The following is a 25,304-nucleotide window of genomic DNA, read 5'->3' as shown; positions in this document are numbered from 1 at the left end:
ATACACAATTTATTTCATTGTTATTTTATGAGATTTGTATGACATAAACTTTTCTGGATGGCTTACAATAAATAAACATAAAAATTTAAATTCAAAATGAGGAAGGATACCCAGCGGTGTATCCTTCCACTCAATCACCATGCTTGGGCCATGCATGCAGAAGGCCTGGCTCATTTAAAAGGGCCCTCTCCATTAGTGCCTCAAGAGAACCCAGTTGAGGCCCTGCACCTTCCCAGAGTTGTCCATGGGGTAGCTGCTAGTGGTATGGGAATGGGGGAGCCACTTCTGTTTCCTTCTCTTAATTTTCAATACTTCGGTACTTTTACCAGATTGTCAAATTTGCATCTGGAACCATAAGGACTAGAAGAAAGAAATTGTTTAAAATGGGAGTTGGAATTATTTGATGTCTATTATAAACACACAAGCTATGAGCTTTTTCATCCTAAGCTATATCACTAGGCTTTGTTTTTCAAAACTGTAGCCACATTATTCTGGTCACCTTTATAATCACCTTTATAAATGTATGATTCTTTGTCCTGTTGTTTAGAGGAGGGATCAGGTCTTGGCACAGGAACAGGTGGTCTGTTGACCATTTCCTGAGGGAAGCTTCCCTGCTCCACAGTATGATAGAGTTCTTCATCTTCAGATTTATGGTATATATTCTCTTTCAGCTCTGGCACATCCACAGTAACACCTAGAGAACAAATTCAGAAGAAAAATCAACCAGAACCAAGCAACTGTGTACATTTTAATGTCACTGAACTAAAAAAGTGCTTCAACGAGGTAGGAGAAACGGATGCTTTGTATGAGGAAATTGCAAGCAGGAATTTAAAAAGTTCTGCTGCAAGCATGCTCTGCTAAGAAGAGCAAAAATCGCTCCAAAAAACTAATGCGAAACACAAAATGGCAGCTGCAGCGGGCATATCAATCGGCAGTCCAGAGCAGACATAGAGCCTGCTGGCTAGAGTGCCCCGCCTAGTTAGTCCACTCTGTACTGGAAGCTCTATGCCTTAACCCCTTAACCCCTTAACAATGGCCCCTTAACCACAACACGTGTCAGATGACACTTTTAGCACAACATGGTTAGTGAGCCTAATCACAATGTGGTTAATGGAGCAGATGGTTAGGGGAAAATGTGTCAGATGACACTGTTAACCACAGTTAAGCATTCCGTTAAGCATTTTGTGATTCGGCAGCATGGTTTAGCATGTCGTCTGAATGGGGACAATATCTGAAATATAGACCAGCATCAGTTAAAAGCAATCTGAAAAATCCAGATCTTTAAGGCCCATCAAAAATAGTCAAGGAGGGAGCTAGATGACATCTTCTAGTGACAAACTGGTACTTGCAAGTCATTAATGGACTGGCATGCAAATGGTATTGAAATGGGATTAGTTAATGTTGTTTTATAACAAATTAAGATAGAAAGGAATTAAAATGTCATAGCTGATAGTTTTGTATCACACTTTGTAGTTTATTATTGCTGTGCTGACTAGTTTAATCTTGGAATCGCCAACGTAGCGATGTACCCATCAAAATCTCCCTTTCTACTTGTACAGGTAATGATATATGAATGTGTCATTTTATTATTATTTTGTTATTATAACATTTTAGTATCATTTGATTAATTCAGCATCACAAACTGAATCAGAATTGTTCAAATGGTTTAAACAATTTAATTGGCTTACTTACATTCAGCCTCATCCCACCATGTGCAATATGGAAATGAGAAGGATATAAGAGAAATAAAGCAATATAAAAAGTAGATCAAAACAGCTGGAGGGTAACAACTGAGAAACAGACATTTTCATTTAGATTGGACTGATAACATATATTTCAGATTCACAGTGAACTGATCTTGTTGAGGGGTTTTTTATAGAGACAGAACATTTAAAAACATGACAGGAAAATGGCCAGACATTTATTTATATTTTAATCCTTAGACATGCAGGGCTCTCTGCTTCTGGCTGGTATCCAAAGAGAGAGTATTAATAATCCTGTTTTCACACATGCTCACCTTCTAAAAACTTACGCATCATGTAAGCCTTTGTTGTCCGTGAAAAGGGATTGCTAGCATCTGACTGAAGCATTTCTACGTCTGGAAAAAGAAAACACACACACACATAATACCCTGCATTCTTTAAAAGCTTCTCTGAGGGAGGAATCTCAAATTACAGCATGAAGGCCACCAGAAAAGCTTCTGCATGCTGGCACTGCAGACTCAGGCAAGAAACACACACCACATGTGGATCAACCTGTCTACCTGAGGATTGTCAGTACCACCAATTCTTGTTGGGTGCTGGTTCAGAGACTTCCCATGGAGCTATGGTAAACCCTGGCATCATTGCCCTATGGAAAAAAATCCAAAGGCCTCCCATGTGAGGGCCTGGCTTGACCTGACTGGCAGACCCCATCTGGTAAAATGCCTACTGGATAAGAAGTCACTCCTCTTCATTGTAAGCAACACGTAAAGACCTGCATTTTCTGCAATGTAAACCCAAGAGCATATTCACAAGTGATGTCATAAACACTTTTTAGTTTCAAATGAACCCTTGGGAATGCTGTCAGTATCCTGTAGAAAGTAGAGGATGTAAGTTGTAAGCAAATAAGTCTACATAATTCAGGTAGGTGTACCAAGCCACATGCTACAAAGGAAGTGAAAACTCCAGATCGGTATCCATTCTGATGGATGGAAGAGTGGGTGGAGAAGAAACATGTCGAATGCAGTTAGGGTGCTGAGCTGGAACGAGTGACAGAGACGGGCAACTGGACTTGCCAATACGCCACCTGGCTCACCATCCCACCCAAACTATCCCAGTTGCAAAACTAGTTGCTAACTACGTGCATTTGGAGTTCTCATTTGAACATGCCATTTTCTATGTCTAAATCACTGCTGAAGGTAACAAAAGCACAAGGCTTAACCCAGAGCCCCTGTATCTCCTTCTAAGTGAGGAAAAGGCATGTGGAGGCCCAACATTTCCCCGGCAGCAGATCTGCAGAACTCAAGGATGTCCCACCCCCCTACACACACACTGCTATTATGCATCTTAGCCACTTTGCCCTGAGTTGAAATAGAGCCAAAGAGCTCTTGAATTACTTTCCCATCTGTGTGGGAATAAGAAAAAACATACTTGGGCCTTCAAAGAATCAGGATAAAAACACCAAAACAAAAAAATCCACTCTTATATGTATCAGAACACTATCTGTCACTGAGCTCCATCACACCTGCTTTTTTTCCTGGTTTGCACCCGTGATTTTGACGTCCATTTCTTTAGCGCAGCAAGAGCTGGTCCCTTTCACAATCATAGCTATACCGGGGGACTCTCTGATCACTTGTTTGCTCTCCCATTATTGCACCCACCCCACCCCATCCCTTCTTCTTCCCCCTCCACTTCATTGGTTCTTGTCGAGTGATGGCCATGGGAAGCTCTCCCACTTCCCCTCACTCTGGCTTTGTTGTCTAGCATTTTACCGATTCAATGTTTAATCAGCTGGGCACTGTTTCTGCAGGCAAGGAGAGAAGGAGGGTGGGGTTGGAGCAGCAGAATCCTGTTCAACTGGCTCAGTTTGTTCGACACAGTGTGCTGGAGGAGGAGAACCGCCCTGCCCTCCTCTTTCGTCAGCAAGCACATGTTCAAAGCACACGCCCCCCCAACGAAAGGAAAAATGCAAGGACAGCAATACAGGGGGGTGGAAGTGAGCTTTAATTCTGCGTGGAGGAAATAAACCAGACTTTCCCCGCTCCAAAAAAAGGTGGAAAAACAAGGAAAAGAGGCGAGATGAGTGCAGGACAGTGATGATATCATGTGAGTACCGCGGTTGCAAAACCACAAACCAGGCATGACGAGAGTGCGATAAAACACTGGTGTGATGGAACTCACTGAAACAAAATTTATCTAGTTCATTGATAGAAACCAGACAAACTATCTGAACAAAGTGTCATTAACATCAAAAATAAATCCCTTCTTTCAGTAAACAGATATACATTCATATTGCATGGGATTTTTCTCCCTCTTTTCAGCAGATTTGATATGGGCATATGATGGGAAAGAGGAACCAAACGTAAGGAAAGATTTCTGGGCCTTTCCATTTTAGTTTCTTAAATGTGACATGTTAGTTTGTGAAAAATTGCAACCTCCAATATCTTGGCCATACATTCCATGAGGTTGGATCTTAGTCTAAATTAGTTGCACTTCATTCCCATTGACATCAATAGAACTTAAGTCACGACCATCTGATCTCATTCATTTGAATGGGAATACAGTGCAATTAACCTAGACTGCAATCCTACAAAGTAGATGGCAGTAAGCCCCTGTTTGCACCTCCATCCAAAAATCATCAGAATGCCCCTACATTCCTGTAAACAAACTGGCAAAGTTGTGGGGAGGCATTTTAGCGCAGTGCTAGTTTATGCACGCTGTCTGTTTTAGTGCAGCATAAATGTGGAATTTAAGTGCAAGATGAACACTATATTTATTTATTTATAGTTATTTATTTATATACGTACACAAGTCCTCTGTAGCACTGGGAACCAAACCAGCCATAGATTCGTAGAGCTCTTCATCACAGCCAGGGTTCAGAGAACATTTCATCAGTAGGTCGGTGGAGAGGTGAGCCATGGACTCATAAACAGAGTCATCTTCCTTACCCTGCATCAACTCTTCCTTTATGTGACTTTTCAGCATGTCTACTGTCTCCTAGAAGTGGAGGAAAGCAAATAGCTCTTTTGTGAGACAGTTTGTGAATCAAACTTCCCACTCTTCAAAAGCATGCCCCTACTAAAGTTGAGTCTTTACAGAACGGTCCTGCAGGTTCTCATTTAAAAACAGTTGCATTTTTGACAACAATAAAATGTAATGAAAGTGAGGAAAGCAGAACAAAAGGTGTAGCTCTTCTCCTAGTCTATAAACATACCAACTTACTCACCAGTAAATGAAAGCCCCCCTGCATGTGCCAGTTGCCCTGTTTACTTGAGATGTCCAACTTCATTCACAGGAGCTATTTTCTCTCATATGAAAATTAAAGTATCCAAATGTTCATCTGCAGGTGATGTGTCCAGGTTCTAATTCTAAAGGTGTTAACTAGAGTAATTCTGTGGATGGGTTCTTGAAAACTCTTTTTCACATTATAAGTTCGCAGTCAGACAGGCATCTATATGAGTGAGGCCTTCAGGGGACACATCCTCTTCATCCTCTAGGGCAAGGGGGTGGGGAGAGAGCATGCGCGCAGCTGCCAAGTTCAGACACCAACCTCTGTGGCTCTCTTCCTCTCCGATGGTTAAATCAATATTACAGCACAGCAGAGCCGTAAATTAGGCTGCCTTTCGGAAGAAAATGTGGGGGAATGTTTAGAAGATTCGCTAGAAGTGTGGTGAGTGCCATAATTCACTACTACAAGCCGATAGAGACTCAGATATCTGGTAGCATCTCACTGGTGTCTAAGATGGCAACCTGTTCTGGGAAAACAAACAAAGGGGACGCGGTGGCACTCATGGAAGAACTAATGGAGGAGGTGACTGTTAAAATCTCCAACCTTCACTCAGATTTATTAAAGAAATGGGATGAGTTTTTCAAGTCCCAAGAAGATAAATTTTCAAGTCTGGCTGCAAGAGTAGGAGATGTGGAGGAGACCGCTGGAGAAGCCTTAGATCAAGGGATCCATAACTCCGACGCCTTAAAAGTAATTATTAATAGGCAGAGAAATATACAGTTGCGCCTTGAAGAACAGGAAAATAGAGGGAAAAGGAGGAACCTGAGGATTAGAAATATGAAAGAAACAGTGGGTCAGAGTGATTTAAAGCAATTCCTGGTGGAATGGTGGAGAGAAATAATTCCTGAAGTTAACATATCCCAGGCAGACATTGAAAGAGCGCACAGAAGCCTGGGACCAAAACCCAGAGACTCTGCTCCTCGGAGGGATATTATAATAGCATTTTTAACTCCACCACCAGAGATTCAGTTTCCAAAGCTTTGAGAGAAAAAGCACCAGTTACCCACGAAGGAAAAACCATTTTTTTTCTTCAAGACCTCAGTATGGAAACCTTGAGAAGACGCAAGAAGTTTAAACCAACCACAGACCTTCTGAAAGAAGCAGGACAAAGATTCAGACGGGGATTTCCATTTTCTCTTCACACTGAAATTGATGGTACCCATCAAAAAGCAACAAATAGAAAAGAAATGGCTCACATCTTAACATTGCTGGGACTCAACATCCCATGGTCAGAGGAAGAACTGCAAGAAGAAGAGTTGCTAGAAGTTGTTAATGCCTCCTTGGGAGAGGGAGTGGTGCCAGCCTCTTTAAAAGAGGCGATAATTAGACCACTCCTGAAGAAGCCTAATCTGGACCCAGGGGATGTTAACAACTACAGGCCGGTGGCTAATATCCCTTTCCTGGGCAAGGTGCTTGAGCGGGTGGTTGCAGGACAACTCCAGGCGCTCTTGAATGAAACGGATTATCTAGATCCATTTCAATCGGGTTTTAGGCCTGGTTTTGGAACGGAAACTGCCTTGGTCGCCCTGTGAGATGACCTCTGCCGGGAGAGAGACAGGGGGAGTGCAACCCTGTTGGTTCTCCTGGACCTCTCAGCGGCCTTCGATACCATCAACCATGGTATCCTTCTGGATAGGTTGTCTGAGGTTGAAATACTACCTCGGACTATTTCAGACCATGCAGCAGTAGAATTAATTTTGCGCATACAGGATCCAGGTCCATTTTACCTGGTGTGGCGGGTAGATTCACGCTTATTTGAAAACCAAAAAAGTGTACAATCCTTGATAGTGGCCTTTACAGAATATTTTAATATAAATACTACACCGGAGATATCACACATTATACTGTGGAATGCTATGAAAGCAACTATCTGGGCAGCATGTATTGCTGAAACAATAAAATTAAAGAAAAATATAGATCCATTAAAACAAAATATAATGAAGGATATAGCTGCTTTAGAAACAAAACACACAAAAACAGGATCTAGAATTACCCTTAGGAAATTAGAATATAAACATAAAGAACTGGAAGCGTTGGAATCTGGAAAAGTAGCTAAATCACTATTATATATGAAGCAACGTTACTATGAGTCAGGGAATAAAAACACAAGACTATTGGCAAGAGCTATACAAAAGAGAAGAAATAAAGGAAAGATACATTTTATGTATAGAAGATGGTAGTAAGACGTTGGATCAAATGCAAATTAATACATTATTTGCATTTTTTTTATTAAAAACTGTATCAATCAACACACCCCAACTTAGAAAATGTTACTGCATTTCTGGAGCATGCGGGTATCACACCTGCAACTCCAGATCATCGTAACATTTTGAATAAACCCATATCAGTAGAGGAAGCAGAGGAAGCAATTAAAAGATTGAAACATAACAAAAGTCCAGACCCTGAGGGGTTTGGAAGTTCTTTTTATAAAAAAATTCAGAGAAACATTATGCCCACACCTTACAAGTCTTTCCAACAATATTTAGGATCTATCCCTTTTCAGTGGTGCCAACCCTCCCATTATGGAATGATCTCCCATAATGATCTCCCGACAAGGCTCGCCTGACGCCAACATTGTTATCTTTTCGTCGCCAGGTCTTCTGCCAGGCATTTAACAGCATTTTATTTATTTATTTATTACATTTATATACCGAAGCTCTCTGGGCAGTTTACAAAAGTTAAAAACAGTGAACATTAAAAACAAATATACAGAAATTTAAAACCATCACAACCATAAAAACAGCAATATCAATTTAAAACAACTATTCTGGGGTCAGTTAAAAAAGCCTCAGCATATGTTGTTAACTGCCTGGGAGAAGAGAAAAGTCTTAACCTGGCGCTGAAAAGATAACAATGTTGGTGCCAGGTGAGCCTCCTGGTCATTCCATCACTGGGGGGGGGGGGGCACCACTGAAAAGGCCCTCTCCCTTGTTTCCATCCTCTGAGCTTCTCTCGGAGTAGGCACTCGGAGGACCTTAGATGTTGAGCATAGTATACAGGTAGGTTCATGTCAGGAGAGGCATTCAGTCAGGTATTGTGGTCTCAAGCCGTATAAGGCTCTACGGGTTAAAACATGAACTGAGTTTGTTTTTTAACGGACCCCAGAATAGCTGTTTTTATAAGGATAATGTTTTTATGCTTTTTATGTTTTTAAACTTTGTATATTTGTTTTTAATGTTTACTGTTTTTAACTTTTGTAAACCACCCAGAGAGCTTCAGCTATGAGGCAGTATATAAATGCAATAAATAAATAAATAAATAAATAAATATGGAAGCCAGGGAAAGATCTAATCCAGGTGGGATCTTATCATCCTATAATATTGTTTAATCAAGATAAAAAAATTGTTCTCCTCTACATTAGTATCTAGACTACAACATATTATAAGAGACATAGTGCATCAGGATCAAGCTGGATTTATCCCAAGGCATCATATTGCGGATTCTATTCGAAGACTTTGGAATATAATCTGGGATGCTTCATATAAAAAACAACTCTTAGCCTTATTATCTTTGGATATTTTTAAGGCATTTGATTGTCTTGAATGGCTATATTTGTTAACAGTTCTTCAAGCATATCAATTGGGACATAAATCTATTGCGGCAATTTCAAGTCTATATACAGTAAATAGGGCCTTAGTTAGAACAAATCATAGAATCACAGAATAGTAGAGTTGGAAGGGGCCTACAAGGCCATCGAGTCCAACCCCTGCTCAATGCAGGAATCCACCCTAAAGCATCCCTGGCAGATGGCTGTCCAGCTGCCTCTTGAATGCCTCTAGTGTGGGAGAGCCCACAACCTCCCCAGGTAACTGGTTCCATTGTCATACTGCTCTAACAGTCAGGTAGTTTACAAACATACTCTAGATTATTAGATGAAGGGCTACGGCCTGTTCAGCTGAAAACCAAAGTACAACAATGGAACTTAAATTGGATACAAGAAATAAAATAAATGCACCTGTTGTGGATTCCAATTACCAAATTACATGCTACTAGGCCATTAACTGCAACTGAAGAAATCAATCTTTCAAAAGGATTCACAGGGAAGGGAATTGCATCGTATCTGTACAGAATTTCAGTTGAGGTACAAACAGGCTCTTTACAGGGACTAAAATTGGTATGGGAGACTGACTTTGGCTTTAATATACCAGATAGCCAATGGAATCAGCTCTGGGTACAAAAACCCTACAAGTCAGTCCCAGCAGCCATTAAGGAAACATCTTTGAAGACGCTGCATTGATGGTATAGACCCCAGTGCAAATGGCTCACATCACCTCAGATGCTGGCGGGGGTGTTCCACCAGAGGCACATACTATCACCTCTGGTGGGAATGCCCACGGGTTCAACAGTTTTGGCATATGGTGCATCAGGAATTATTACAGATTGTTATCTGTAATATATTAATTTTACAGATAATTTTACAGGAATATATTAATTTTACCCCAGAATTATTTTTATTATCCTTGTATTATAATAAAAAATGAACCTATTGTAGCCAAACAATTAGTAACTTTCTTAATAGCAGCTGCGAGACAAACAATAGTACAACAGTGGAAAAATTTGGATCATCTTGACAAAGAGGCATGGTATAAAAACATATGGTCTACTGCAGTTTGTGAAAAAATAACACATAAGTTACGAGTACTGCAAGGCAAAGATGAGCCACTAGTATTTAGTGCTATATAGTGGAAATTTATTTCACACAGAATTGATTCTGAGATGTTGACATATATGTTGAACACAGCTAGGGATATATGGATTGTATAAATGGTATGAAATTTCCGATATAGAATAAATTTATAGTAAATTTATAATAATACCAATAACTTAAAAATGTAATAAGGGCAATAAGCTTCACTCCATTGTTTTCTTCATCATCATCATCATCATCATTATTATTATTCATTTAGGGGAGGGAGATATATTATACTATATTGTATTATAATGTTTGTGATATGTTGAATATATGAAAATCTTTAATAAAAACATTATTTTAAAAAATCTTCTAGAGCAAGGGTGGGCAACATATGACCCATAGGATACATATAACCCCCACAGCCCCATTATGTGGGGACCCCAAAGACATTTGGGGACCCCAAAGACATTTTCACAATCCCGCCCCCCCAAAGATAATGTCATCCAGAGCTGCTATAGAGCACCAAAGAGATGAAAGATGGATGCCATTTTAATTGTTTTTAATTTCCCCCATTTTTGTCACCTGCAAGGGGGAAGTGCAGCTCATGGGTGTGTGGGTGTGGGTGACCTGGAGTGAAAATGGCACCTGTACCTCTTGAAGTTTCTTACTCCTGCTCTAGAGAACTGGATGGCATTCAAATGCTATTATGACTTTCTATGGGTACGACACTACAAGTACAGCATCTGAACCCTTATTGTTCAATAGTAAGTAATAAACTTTTAGTCCAAAGTGCTTTTCTCTCAGTTACAGCATCCCACCAACAAAGAACAGAAGGGAAACCGTCCCTCTTACCACATATTCATCAATGAACTGCCGGAGATCTTTGAAACCCTCTTTTTCTGCAAGGTTGTTGGGATAGAAACCATACTTGTTGGCAACACTGTAGGCCTGCAGCGCTCCTGGGCATGTAAGCAATAGGGCTGTAAGGTTCTTCAGCCCATATTTTGCAGCAAAATGCAGCAGAGTTGGCAGCTCTTCATCCCTCTGGCCTGGAAAGAAAAGAAAAAAAAGGGGGGGGGGAAATAATGCAAGTTTCTTTTGGAGCATCACCTAATGAGTAATACCTGCAATACTTGCAAATGAGATTAACAGTTGTCAAACTTTGTATTTGAGGGAATCAATGAGTTGTGCTGAGGAACTCCTCCATGTCTGCTATGGAATCCTTGCACTTAACAAATGATTCCGGAACATATATTAGAAAGCACACACAGTACAGGTGAGGCACTGTCCAGGCCTCTTTTTTCACATTGTTACTCGATGGGAATGAAGCCTACTCTCTAGAACACCATAAATAGGGATAGCATAAAGACCTTGGCCCAATCTACATGGAAACACATTCAGAAACATTTCTAAATTTATCTGGATTTTCATGAAATCGGCTTTGGTCCATCACACGAAGTAAGAAAAGTGGTGTATACACTACCTAAAACCTGATTTTCACAGGTCAAACTGCACTTGAGATCATCTTACTTTGGGGTTAGGGTGAGCGGAGTCCTGGTAGTAGAAGTGACTGCCATTAACTGTATAGATGCTCCTCAGCGAATCACTGGGGCTTACTCCCTGCCCCTCTGCACACTCTCCTGCTGCTGAGGGACGTTTAATGGAAGACATGAATCATGTCCAGTAGCCTACCCTACACCTCTCCCCTCGCATCCACCAGGACTATGAAGCAAGCAGCAATATTGAAGCCTGGAGACAGACGGATGAGCAGGCCGACAGGAAGCACCTGCTCAGGCAGAAGCTCAGTACACCCCCTCGCTAGGTCCTGCCTAGGGCTGGAGTTTTCTGGAGACGCCGCTGGCTACTACTGCTGCTGCCTCTGCTTGCCCACTTGCCCCACATCTGTTGGCAGCCACCCAAGCCCCAATGCTTTGCTGTAACTATGCACAGGCAGAGAAGCAGAGGCAGCATCAAGCTGAGTCTCATCCAGTTCTTCCCCCTGAGAAGTTAAGGGGAACCCTCGGAGAGGAGGGGGCTGTTGCTGCTGCTGTTCTCGGGTTCAGCCCTGAACTCTTGTTTTGGCAGGGAAGCCACCTCCCCCATCCCCCCCCCACACAGAGGAAAATCACATACTCTGCAGAAAGAGTGAATGGGGAAGGCAAGCTGCTGTGCTATCCTGAACGGGTGAAATAGTGCTACTGAGAAGTGGGAAAGGAAGCCTGTGTCCGAAACCACCCTGGGTGGCCCAAGCCCTTGACCAGGTCACAGAAACACTACGCTCAGAATTTAATGCAGGGGGACAGGGCACACTGCAGCAGAACCACTTGGGAGCCACATTGAAGGAAAAAAGACACACTAAAAGGACTTTCCAAAAATACAGCTTTTCCAGAAGGAAGCTGCGGGGTTGCTGCAGATTGGCGACATTGTCATCTGTCGCAAACGACCCTGATGTGGTCTCCCGCCATGCTAAATCGGCCATGTAGATTACCGTATTTTCCGGCGTATAAGACGACTGGGCGTATAAGACGACCCCCAACTTTTCCAGTTAAAATATAGAGTTTGGGATATACTCGCCGTATAAGACTACCCCTCTTCCAATGCACACCAAATAAAAATTTAAAAAACATCAGATTTGATTTCAATCCTATTACCTCCTTCTCTGCCTCTCAGATCTCACACACACGCGCGCGCACACACACACAGAACACAGACCTCCGTCAGGAGTTCCTCACCCCCCCTCGCTCTCCTCCTTCCTTCCCTCACCCGCGCTCTCTCGCTCGCTCGCTTTCTCTCTCTCTCTCTCACACACACACGCGCGCGCACACACAGAGAACACAGACCTCCATCAGGAGTTGCTCGCCCCCCTCGCTCTCCTCCTTCCTTTCCTCGCGCTCTCTCTCTCTCTCTCACACACACACACACACACACACAGAACTCAGGAGCTCGCGCTCCCTTTGCCTGCCTCAACCCCCGACACCCTCAGAACCCAAACAGTAAGTTTGGAAGTTACAGCACCCGCCCTATAAGACAGCACCCGGCATATACTGTTTTACTCTGTACAGCACCATGTACATTGATGGTGCTATATAAATAAATAATAATAATAATAATATAAGACGACCCCCGACTTTTGAGAAGATTTTCCTGGGTTAAAAAGTCGTCTTATACGCCGGAAAATACGGTAGGTGGTTATATCCTTGTTCTTGCTTTCTTAAAGCGCAAAATGGTTAGTATGGTCCTATTTTCTTTACAGTACGTAAATTTAGATTTACCATATCCCAATAATTCCCTGACTAACAAAAACAGGTATTAAAATATATTTTGTAATTGGCAATTGATATCTTACGCAACTCTATAACTCTATAACTGTAGCTTAGCTACAGTTATCCATGCTCTGATTACCTCTCGTTTGGATTACTGCAATGCGTTATACGTGGGGCTGCCTTTGAAAATGGTCCGGAAACTTCAGCTGGTACAAAAGAGGGCAGCACATTTACTAACAGGGACTGGCTGGTGAGATCACATTACGCCAGTCCTTTTACAACTTCATTGGCTGCCAGTCCAGGTCCGGCCCGATTCAAAGTGCTGGTATTAACATTCAAAGCCCTAAACGGCTTGGGGCCAGGTTATTTGAAGGAACGCCTCCTCCCATATGTGCCTGCCTGGACCTTAAGATCATCCACAGGGGCCCTTCTCCCTGAGCCCCTGCCAAAGGAAGTGAGGCAGGTGGCTACTAGGAGGAGGGCTTTCTCCACTGTGGCACCCTGGTTATGGAATGAGCTCCCCAGAGAGATCTGCCTGGCGCCTACGCTGTACTCCTTTTGTCGCCAGCTGAAGACCTTTTTATTCTCTCAGTATTTTAACACTTAATTTTAACTTAAATTTAAATTTTACTGTTCTAACTCTGTATTTTAATCTTATATCAATTTTGCTGCGTTGTTTTATCCTGGTTGTGCTTTTATACTGTATTTTGTATTTGTGTTTTTAACCTGTTCGTTGTTTTATTATGGTTTTAATTTTTATGAACCTCCCAGAGAGCTTCAGCTATTGGGCGGTATAAAAATGTAATAAATAAATAAAATTTTAGTCATAGTTGTTGTTGTTATATTTATTACATTTATATTTTGCCCCATAGCTGAAGCTCTCTGGGCGGTTTACAAAGGTTAAAAACAGATAGTTTTTAAATAGTTATTGTTTTATTTTACTATGTTGTTCAATTATAAAATTTGAACAAAACAAATAGGGATAGCATTTTCTGGAAAAGCTAACAAGGGCTGCTAGATGCCATTTTTATCCCTACTACGGAACAGTCAATGAACCATGCATCTGCAACACTGAGGAGGTGGGTTTCTGAGCTGAGCATCTCAAGTGAAGATCTGAGTAGCAGAATTACTCTTGTGTACACATGTTGTTTAACCCTGGCAGGGCATCTGTTTCTAGAATTGGCATATTGCTCTCAAACGTTTGTGTTTAGCCGGAACCAAACAGCCTGGTGAGACAAGGGATGTTGCAAGCGCACAACTGAGTCCGGGAGTCCCACGGGCTCCCCCTGCCATGTCCCCCTCTGTGGACCCAGCCAGCCAGGCACCCACAGCAAGAGAGCGGACCCCCCTTCGCTCGAAAGGTCCTGGCAAGCGCACGGCAGCCACCCTCGCCTGCTGCCAGAACAGTGCTCTTCCCCTTGCTGTGTCAATGGGGCCTTCACAGCTGCCATTAAACCGCCCAGAGAGCTTCGGCTATGGGACGGTATAGAAATGCAATAAATAAATAAATACAGCAGGGAAGGTATGCAATTTCCAGAGCCTCCCACTGCTTTAACGGTGGCTGTAAATGCCCCACTGACGCAATGGGGGGGGGGGAGGGATGGAATTTCAGCAGTGGGGGAGGACAGCTGCTGAGCACTCGCCATGCCGAGCCAAGCCTCAGAAGCTTGCATAGCCAATGAGCGAGGGGTGGGGAGACAGTGGGGGGGCAGACCTATGAGTGCATCTGTCCCTAACGTGGTGCCCTCTGGATGTGCTGGACCAGAACTCTCATCATTCCAGCTCACATGGCAAGGCTGCTCTCAAAGCTTGCATTGTGTGAGCTTGTCACACATGCCAAAATGATATAATTTCATTCCTACAATTGTAATGCTAACACAATATTATTCAATTCCAGAACTTCAGTATTCATGGAGTGATTTTTTTTCCAAACCACCACTACACTCACTAGTAATGTCTTCTTCTTCTAGCTGGTTGATGCCTAAGAGATGCAAGCCACATGCAGGAAGGTTCTTCTTCAATGACTCTGTCAGGATTTTGTCCAGAGCTTCTGTGTTGAAAGGTACTATTTTAAATGCCTGAATGCAAGAAGAAAGCCATTGATACCATAAATATTTAAACCAGACACTGATTTTTAATATATTAAAGGTCAGACCAGCTTTTTAAAATCTCAAGAATATAGGAATTATTCCACGATATGGACTGCTGCATATCTAGGGTTAGTGGTGGCTTGTCACCTGATGAGAAAAATTAGGATTTTCAGCACACACACACTCTTAATGAGATTATAGAAGGGGTCCTCAATCTTTCTGCGACCATGGGCACAATTGGCATTTTTAAAAAGTGCTGTGGGTGCAACTGCAAAATGGCTGCCATGGGGGGCACAAAAGAAAACAAAAAGAGGGGGACCCTCAACTGAAAACACTAACCAAAACAATGTGTGATGTGGTGGCATCACAAAATGTTGAGAGCTCCCCACTATAGTGGCCACTCATATATTGCCAAAAGAGAGGAAATGCATCACCAAAAATTAGAATGAAAGAGGGCAAAAGAACAACAAAAGAAGTAACATCAGGATCGAAATAAAAGTACAACACATCTTTCCACAGTGGGGAAGGCTGTGACCAGCTGACTTCTTATGATTCTTGATTTTTAAACTGAACTTGGACTAGAGGATGCTTCAAATAGAGGATGTGTCAAACAAAGGATTGCCCTCTGTAAAATAGCGCACATGGCCAACCTACGCCCCACTGACAAATATTTACTCATTCTCACTCTCACTTACTGTCCCTTATCTCTCTCTCTCAGACACACACACACACAAGGAGGCAGAAGTCAGGGGGAGGAGGAGAAACATGCAGAGACAAAGATCTGGTTTGCACAATCACTACAACCCACCCACATGCACCAAGTTGCCAATCCAAGCCCCCACTCATTATGTGCGAACCAGGTGAGGGTGGGTTGTTGGGTTGGTTGACAAGCCACGTAGAGCTCATGGGCTGATTTAGGTTTGCCGGTGGCTTGTCAACCACCCCAACAATCCACCCTCACTAGGTTTGCACATAACGAGAAGCTATGGTGTGTCCCTGCTGTGGCTCGAATATTCAAAATGACAACCACCACCACAATGAGAAGCCCTGTGGGGAAATTCACTGATGGTGGCTTCTCATTACCTGTAAACTGGGCCACAGAGAAAATGGGGAAACAGAAAAAGAGGGAGGGGAAACAGGCACACACACACACATCTGTCAGCGCCCACCTTCCACTCATTCCAGAAGTAACTTTACCCAAACAGCTGCTCCTGGAGTCTCCAGCTCCTTCCACTTCTACAGGCCTCAGAATTGATTCCACTGCCCTCTGGACGCTCAGGAAGTCAATCATGGCTATAATAATTATGTTAGTATGCAATTGGCCATCTCTCGGAGGTTGCTCACTTATTCAAGTCATCAACTCTGCCCCATCAAAAGCTACTTTAACATTTTACCTGACACATGAATTCCACTGGATTTGCTGCAGTAGCCAGCAAATTGCTAATTTCTTCCATGTCCGTGTAATAGCTGATGGTTGCTTCAGCTATCATTAAATCCCCAGAAAACAATCGCAGGCATACAATTCCAGGTGATAAGTCTGGGAGGGAAGACAAAGATTAATTATCAGCAATGTCCAAAAGAAAATTCACAATGCCAAAAGAAGCAGCCAAGAAAAGCTTCAATATGTGTGAATACCTGTAAAGTAGGGTGCGTCGTCATTAAACCCAAGTACAGCTGAATGTTCAGACACTGAAGAGCTGCAAAGAACACTGCATTCAAATTGTATTGCTGTTTTTGGTTCTATTCTTGATTTTGATTCTTAGATTTTAAATTGACGTATTGAAATGATTATAAGAATTTCAACATTGGTCATCCTAGCTGCTCTTGCAAGGTCAACTTACGTAGATGCAATCCAGATAAGAAACAGTCCAGATAAGAAACACTGTGGACTTGAGATATGCCCATTCTAGATGGCATCACAATTCCATGTAAGGATCAGCTTTGTAACTTGTGGGTGCTGCTGGACCCAGAATTGCTCTTGGAGCTGTGGCCTGAAGTGACTTAGCTTTGGCTGATAATGCAAGCTACACTTATTTATTTTATTTTATTTTATTTTATTTATTGCACTTATACACCGCTCCCATAGCCAGGGCTCTCTGGGCGGTTTACAGAAATTCTAAAATTAAGCTAAAAACGAGTATACAAAATTTAAAATTCTAAAACTTGCTGTTGGAAAATAAAGATGCCATTCATGACTTGGTGGCTTCAAGATTAGACTGCTACAATATGTTTTATGTAGGGCTCCTTTTGAAAACTTCATCTTTTGAAGAATGCAGAGAATGCAGAGATGCACCTGTTGACAGGTGAGGATTGGTTTTCTTGTATTTCTCTCGCCCACTTTGGGAACCACTGTCTTAACATGTTGTGTGGAGGGAGAAAAGCCCAACAATGATGGTTCATAAACCACCTCGGGTATTGTGTTGTTTGTCAGACTCCCCATGGTTAAAAGTGCCCCTTCTATTAAAAAAACACATGGTGACTCTAGAAGTACTTGACTAGAGCAGCTGCAACATCTGGCGACACTTTAGCTGGCGTGAACATTCTTGATGAAGACTGCTGAATGCCAGCTACAGTGTCTGATGTGACCTGCTGTAGTTCAACACTGACAAACTATACTAACAAAGTTGACATTAAAACTCAACAGGGTTCATGCAAACTCATATCAACGAAGATTTACATTAATGTGTTTAGGAAAGTGAGTGAAATTTCTGTACAGAAATCTTACTTTCATTAAGAATTCATTTGTACATATGTTCATGTACATATGTACAGATTTGCAGATTATCATTTAAATAAAAAATAACTTACCTATCCAAATATAGAATGACACATTACTCTTCACATTTGAAAACCAAAGAAAAGTTCTCACATGCTTTTAAAAATATCACACATTGAAAATTAACAGCAGCTTTGGACATTTGGCAGAAAGTGGGGGAAAGAGGAAGCACAAATGAGCTTCTGCTTCCTGTTGGAGACTTGCTCTCCCCACATCTGAAGCTTATGCATCAACCCATGAGACACGTAAGCCCCCACTTCAGACTTTATTTAGAAGTGTAAAAACAGGAAGCATGGTCTATCAGGATGTTTTAATTCTATGCATTCTATCAGTATGTGGCCTTACATAAACAAATTCTAGTAGTTACTTTTGGGGGCTTTGATTAAGAAAAGGAGCTTAATAGTTTTTGCTTCACCTTTGAGATGAGGAGAATTTGGCTCATATTTTCTGCTACATAGATGCACTTTAGTAAAAGGAGGCCACTTTTTGTACCTACCAGGTGTGCAAACTGAGACTGTATACTCGTTCTCCATCCTGGCTGGTGCTTGTACTGACTGGTGTTTCTCAGAAGAAAATTCCACTTCCATTTTTACTTGGCTATCCAACTTACATTTTAAGATGATGTAAGCTATCGTTTGCACCTAGAAGAAGAGTATCACGTTTAAAAAACACAGTAATATCCCTGGGCTCTTGAGAATCTTGAGTACTGTATAGTCACTATTTATTTATTAAAAGACTTAGCAGAATCATTCTCCAAAAAATGTGCCCAAAGTGACATGGAATTTTAAAAGCATTCAAATGTAGGAACATGAAAACACATAATAAAACAGTAACATCTATTCATAAACAGAATAAATCAACAACTTCAAAACTGATCAGTCTAAAAACAAGTATATTTTCTGTGATTAGCTATAAAAATGAATCTTTCTGTAGAGCAAAGAGCATGGCATCCTGAGCAGAACTCTAAGAATGTCAGGTTCCTGTTGCTCTTTGGAGAGAAAGAGAGAGAATTAACAGTGATGCTAGTTTTTCCCAAGCTGCAACTGAACAGGTTTTGGGGGTTGAGATTTCTTCATTTTACACAACTATAACCCAAGGTTCTGATTCCATAAACCACTGACTTCATTCTCCACCCACACTCTTTTCAGTTAATTCTAATTCCTCACCTTGATTCTTCATAAAACATTTGAATACAAAACTCCAAATTCAGGCAAAACCCGACACTTATGCCCCTGGGGGGCAGTTTAGTTTGTTCATCTTCCAGAGACTAATGAAGCCAGTTAGATTCCAGAAATCTCCAGGGGATTTTCCACCAGACTTTGGTGGCTGCTCTGTTGATCTGTTCACCCAGATGCTCATAGGAGTTCCTTTCCATTAGTTCTTTGGCCCCAAACCCACCTGATTTGCAGAGAACTATGAGGTGGACAAAGCACTATCAGGAACCACAGCACTATGTAAAAGCTGACCAGTTGCAGCATAGACCATTATTAAAATCAAAGAACAATGTTTTTCCATTGTACCTTTAAAAACAATTAAGGGAGCAATCCTATGACCCACCCACCCCAGACAGCTTAAAAGCAGAGCGCCCGCTCTTCATAGAGTATTTGTAAGCCTCCAAGTTTGGAGGCTTATGAGTAGTCAGGGCAGATCATATACAATGGCACCCTAAGAGTATCTTCTAGATTAGACAATCCATTGTAGTGAGTTTGTTAATGAGCAGAAATATGGATTTCACAGAGTTCCAAAATGCTGCTAAGAGACCTGTGTAGATAGACAGTAAATAGATTTTAGCAGGCTTTAGCTGACAAGAGCAGGCCTCATTCCCTGGATAGGCCCGGCCAATCATAGCTATGTCACCCTTTTCTCATAGAGTCATATCTCTGGTTAAGCTGGGAGGTTTTCACTCCTAACCAAGGCAATTCGTTCCCCAGCTTAAATGTTTTGGGACCCTGCGAGAGACAGCCTCCCTGCTCCTTCTGAGAGGGGGGAGCGATGCAGTCTGTCAGCTCCTGACAGAGAGGCAGGCAGCGAGCAGGAGAGCCTTTAAGATCCAATGGGTGAGCTTCATGCTTCAGCTTAGCTTCAGGAGGAAAGAGGGAAAGGGAAAGGAAAGGAAGAAAGCTGAATATCTTGTAAACCTGGAACCTGCCCCAATCACTCTATGATTTTCTTTCTATACTTCTGTGGCACCAAGAAAAACACATAGCCCTGCTTGAGGCAACTCAGAACCAAACTACATGTTACACTAATCGTATAGCTGGGGTTAGTTTTTTTGTTTACTCTAGGGTAAGCATGCATAGACCTTCTTTGGATTGGGACCACCACACCGTGGGAGACGAAGATTTATTATTATTATTATTATTATTATTATTATTATTATTATTATTATTATTTATATAGCACCATCAATGTACATGGTGCTGTACTCACACACACACCATTTCCCCCCTGAAATCCCCCTTCATGGGATGGTTAAAAGAAGAAAAAAGGCTTCATTGATGTCAATATAGACTGGGTTTTTTTCTTGTTTTAACCCCCACCCCATGCACACAGGCAGGTTTTTTGGGGTGGGGAGGAATGGTATGTGTTTAGGGTGGGGGAGGTTTAATCTTCCCCTCCCAGTAACCCTGATCCAAAGTGGAGCCATGTACACTATATTAAACAAAAAGCTAAGCTTCAACTACACACTACACTCTGCAATAGAAGGATAATATTACTGTCTATGATGCTGTTATGAAGATGTTTTCATAAGGATTACTAAGGTAATTATGCGGGCGTTATCTCTCTCCCAGCATGAAAGATATGATCCAGTTCCTCAGTGCTTCCACTTCACCCCTCCTGTATACACTACTCCACATGCAGGATTATATGCTCCATATACCCTCATTGGCAGCCCTCTCATAGGGGGACAGCTGCACTCACATGAGTAGGAGGGGGCTGACTGGACTGTAGGCTTCAATTCAAAAAGTGAGGTGGTTGCCTCAGGCAGCAGATACTGGAAGTTGGCAGCAAGGTGTAGAAGGAGAGAGAGCTGTAGGCCTTGCGCCCCCTGAGCTAGCTTCTGCCTTCGGGTATGGCAGAGTATGCTGCACTATCATGAGTGTTGAAGACAGATCCATGGGCCAGGCCAGTCGGCTTTTGTACATGGAATGGGAGGGGGGTTGGACTCGATGGCCTTATAGGCCCCTTCCAACTCTACTATTCTATGATCCTTCACCTCAGGCAGTAAAATGCTTTGGGCCAATCCTAAATCCACAATACAGCATCCTCCCTACCCCTGCAGTCTGCTGTCTTATAACAACTTTGAAGGAATAGAGACATACTGTACCCCACAGCGTATGCGATCCGGCTGCACTGCAATTAGACTTCCTGGTGTGGTCACTAAGGTCCCATGCTGCCGACTCATTGTAGTACTGCACGAATCTTGTAGGTCTCTGTCATCCTCCACTTCTGCATCAGTCACTGAATCACAACCAGAATCTAAGCAGAGCAGAACAAGTAACATGATTTCTAAAAGCAGTTCAACAACAAGTTAGTTACTTAACTAAGGAAGTCCCTTAAAAGGAAGTTGAACTTTTATGTGTTTCAAACTGAATTAATTAGTACTTAGAAGTGACGTGCAATCTGCCCAAATAATGAATGTTATCACATTTATCTTGATAATGAATTAGTTAGAATTAAAAGAGCCCATTGGACTTAGGTTAGGTTAGAATTAGGTTCTCGTTGTGACCTACTAGCATCACTCAGGTTAAAACGGAAAAAAGCTCATTTTGGTTTCAAAATGCTAAGTATGACCTATGAGAGTCAACAATGCAACACTAAATTCAACTTCTGCTATCAAGAGGGAATTAATCAGTCAGTCAAATTTTATTGCTCTTGGCCAATGGCCTTTGCATTAAAAAAAATACAAACACCAACAGAAAAAAAGAAAAACAAGAAATACAGAAGTTAAACATAATGCATATAACACATGATATACAAAGTTTTATATTTATAGAATGTTGGCTTCCCACTGACTGTGTATTATTTGCACCACCACTGCAAAATTTCATCCTGGTGGCTGCTATTCCCTGCTGCCCCAACAGCCCTGAAGCTATTCTACATGATGATGCAGATTCTCTCAGACAGGGGAAATGGTGGCTGCCACCGAGGTCCACTATCTTTTCTATTTACCCTTGTAAAAATGCCACTATGTCATCACACAGTATTGCTTTAGGGAGCTTTGTGGGGAGGGAGTGACAACTATTGAGAAACTCCAGTGGTGATGGTGCATTTTGGCCCCTACACTTGTGTTGTCACCCCCTGAAAAACCATCTAAATGGCACACCCCATTTGAAAGCCCTTGAGTAGGGCAGGTAAATGTGGAGAGGGGGGTAGCACTTTGGCTCATCATTAATTCCACAGAACAGTACTTAATACTTGTTTCTAAGGTTACCAAATCTGTAGCGTATAGCCTAATAAGATTTTAAGTGCCATTGTCTTTTCTAGTGCCACTGCCTGTACAATAAAAGCTGCATTGGTCAATAAGAAAAAAAATCCACAATCCATATTAGGGCAATAGAAGATGGATTTGGAGACATCAATGTCAATGTCTCTGTGATAATGAAGTCAACTGAGATTGTACTTGTGAAAAATAAGTAATCAGTTACAGGATCTGTCTAGTTCATACATCAAAGCTTCCCAAGTTGAATCGAACTTTTACCATAAAGATGTAACTATGAAAATGTACACATGAGTAGTGTCATTGACCTCAGTATATCTTACTTTCTCCATCTGGGATGTTTGAAAATATGTTCTCCTGGATGATTCTATATTGTTCACCATGCTGTTTAACATTTACATGAAACCACTGGGTGAGGTCATTTGGAGTTCTGGAGTGCGTTGTCATCAGTATGCTGATGACACACAGCTCTATTTCTCCTTTTCATCTTCATCAGGTGAGGCGACAATGGACTGGATGAGGGCAAATAAACTGAAACTCAATCCAGACAAGACTGAGATGCTGTTAGTGGATGGTTCGTTTGACCAGATAGTGGGTGTTCAACCGGTTCTGGATGGGGTTGCACTCCTCCTGAAGGAGCAGGTTCGTAGCTTGGGGGTTCTCCTAGAACCATCTCTGTCACTTGAGGCTCAGGTGGCCTCGGTGGCATGGAGTGCTTTCTACCAACTCCGGTTGGTGGCCCAGCTACACCCCTATCTGAACAGGGATAACCTAGCTTCAGTTGTCCATACTCTGGTAACTTCCAAATTAGATTACTGCAATGGTCTCTACATGGGGCAGCCTTTGAAGATGGTTCGGAAGCTGCAGCTTGTGCAAAATGCAGCGGCCAGATTGATAGCTGGTGCAGGGAGGTTTGAGCATATAACACCGATTCTGGCCCACTTGCATTGGCTGCCTATACGTTTCCGAGCCCAATTCAAGGTGCTGGTTTTAACCTATAAAGCCCAACATGGCTTGGGACCAACATCTAAGGTCCTTCTCCAGGTGCCTACCCCGAGGAAGCTTGGAGAATGGCAACCAGGGAGAGGGCCTTTTCGATGGTGGCCCCTCAATTATGGAATGATCTCCCTGACGAGGCTTGCCTGGCACCAACGTTGTTATCTTTTCGGTGCCAGGTCAAGACTTTTCTCTTCTCCCAGGCATTTAACAGCATATGCTGAGTTTTTTAACTGACCCCAGAATAGTTGTTTTTAAATGGATATTGTCCTTTTTTTTGTATTTTATGCTTTTTATGGTTTTAAATTTTGTATATTTCTTTTTAGTGTTCACTATTTTTAACTTTTGTAAACCACCCAGAGAGCTTCGGCTATGAGGCGGTATATAAATGTATATAAATGTAATAAATAATAATAATAATAATAATAATAATATATTCAATGATTTTTAAAAAACCCTACTAGTTTAAGACCAGTTTAAGATCTCATGTTGGCTCAAGCTCCACAAAGCCAGGAAACTGGAAGCTAAAGCTGATATCCTAACAGAAGTTCCCTGTGATGACATGCAATGACATAAATTATGCTTGCTTACAACTTATCCTTTGTGCACCCACACTTTTTCTTGGTCTTTCAGATCAAATTCCAGATGGGGAAGTTGGAGTGCAAAGGGCCAGCAAAGATGCTCTGGTCCTTTATTGTCTTGGATTTACACGACTGCTTTATAGCGGTATTGAAGGGCAACTGTGCCCTTCAATACAAAACAAGGATTCCCTCTTTCACCATTATTATTTATACTACCATTGGAACCCCTGGCTCAAAACTTTCGAGACAATCCAAATATTAAGGGGGTAAAAATAGAAAACAAGGTTCATTTGCTAGGGCTTTATGCAGATGACATGGTTCTGACCATAAACCAACCCCACTTGAAACAAGAACTAGAGAACTTTAGTTTGGTAGCTGGTTTGGAGGTAAACTACAGTAAATCAGAGATAATGTGTCTAAATTATACACACACACACACACACACACACACACACACACACCTTTCTAAAAAGGTGGGGATACTGCTCTGTCACGTAAGTTTTAGGTATTTAGAGGTCCAAATTACTAGGAATCTAAACAAATTATATGAAGCAAATTATAAAAAAGTATGGAAGACCATTAGTTCAGAGATAAGGAAGAGGAAGAAGCAACAGTTAGGCATTACAGATCACCTACTTGCCATTAAGATGATGTTGGTCCCAAAATGCTTTTTTTTTATTTCAAACATTGCCGGTCTGGATTCAGAAAAGTCAGTTACAACATTGGCAGAGACAACTTAATTTATTTATATTCGGTACAAAAAAACCCAGGATATGCAAATCACTCTTATACAAGCAACATGAGAAGGGTGGGTGGGGAATCCCAAACCTGACATGTTAGTATGTGCCCAACCAACTTAAACACATAATCCTTCTGATAGAAGGAGATACTTCTAAGTGGGTGAAGATGGAAGGAATAAGGTCTGAGGGAACTTTAACCAGTATCTGGACATACTTGAAACACAATTTTCGATTAGTGGAGCAGGTACATAATCCATTTACATTGACTACATTGAAAGTGTGGAAATTGAGGGTGGAAATATTAACTCCAGTGCTCTCGCGGCTAATTCCGGTGGCTCACCACCCAGCCTTTCTAGGGAGATTAACAGCTGTGGAAATGGCTAAGTGGCAATCCAAAGGATTGTACCACTTTATGGATTTCTTTAAAAATGAACAACTGATCAATCAGAAACAATTGATAGAAAAAATATGCCAGGAGTGGGGACAGTGGTTAAAAATTACACAAGTACGTGCCTTTCTCTCTCAGCCAGCAATACAAATTGGGGCTACAAGGAATTTGACGGTATTTGAACGGAAGCGGTGAGGTAAATAAGAGTAACAAAAGGTTTGACCTCTAATTTATATAAGTGGATAACAGCTCAGGAAGTCAGTATAAAAAATTCACTCCAGATGGTGTGGGAAACAGATCTCGGAATTCATATAGAGGAAAAACATTGGACTGCATTGTGGGAAAGGTACCCATTTAAAACAATATCAATTAAAAATAAGGAATTGTTAAAATTGACACATGGATGA

General features: G+C 41.7%; 1 protein-coding gene across 1 annotated transcript in view; it reads right to left on the bottom strand.

The window, feature by feature from the left end:
* Positions 1-25,304, bottom strand: part of PIK3AP1 (phosphoinositide-3-kinase adaptor protein 1) — a 72,545-nt gene that overhangs the window by 15,873 nt on the left and 31,368 nt on the right. The window contains exons 3-10 of the mRNA XM_063128847.1: positions 21,080-21,231; positions 18,248-18,392; positions 16,370-16,512; positions 14,834-14,963; positions 10,475-10,671; positions 4,508-4,697; positions 2,018-2,098; positions 512-694 (exon numbers count right to left, since the gene is read on the bottom strand). Coding sequence (XP_062984917.1) covers positions 512-694; positions 2,018-2,098; positions 4,508-4,697; positions 10,475-10,671; positions 14,834-14,963; positions 16,370-16,512; positions 18,248-18,392; positions 21,080-21,231 — 1,221 coding nt within the window. The remainder of the gene's footprint in view (positions 1-511; positions 695-2,017; positions 2,099-4,507; positions 4,698-10,474; positions 10,672-14,833; positions 14,964-16,369; positions 16,513-18,247; positions 18,393-21,079; positions 21,232-25,304) is intronic.

The sequence above is a fragment of the Elgaria multicarinata genome, chromosome 6 (assembly GCF_023053635.1).
Source record: "Elgaria multicarinata webbii isolate HBS135686 ecotype San Diego chromosome 6, rElgMul1.1.pri, whole genome shotgun sequence".
Taxonomy (NCBI): domain Eukaryota; kingdom Metazoa; phylum Chordata; class Lepidosauria; order Squamata; family Anguidae; genus Elgaria; species Elgaria multicarinata.
The sequence above is the reverse complement of the archived record's forward strand: the minus strand, read 5'-3'. Positions and strand labels throughout refer to the sequence as shown.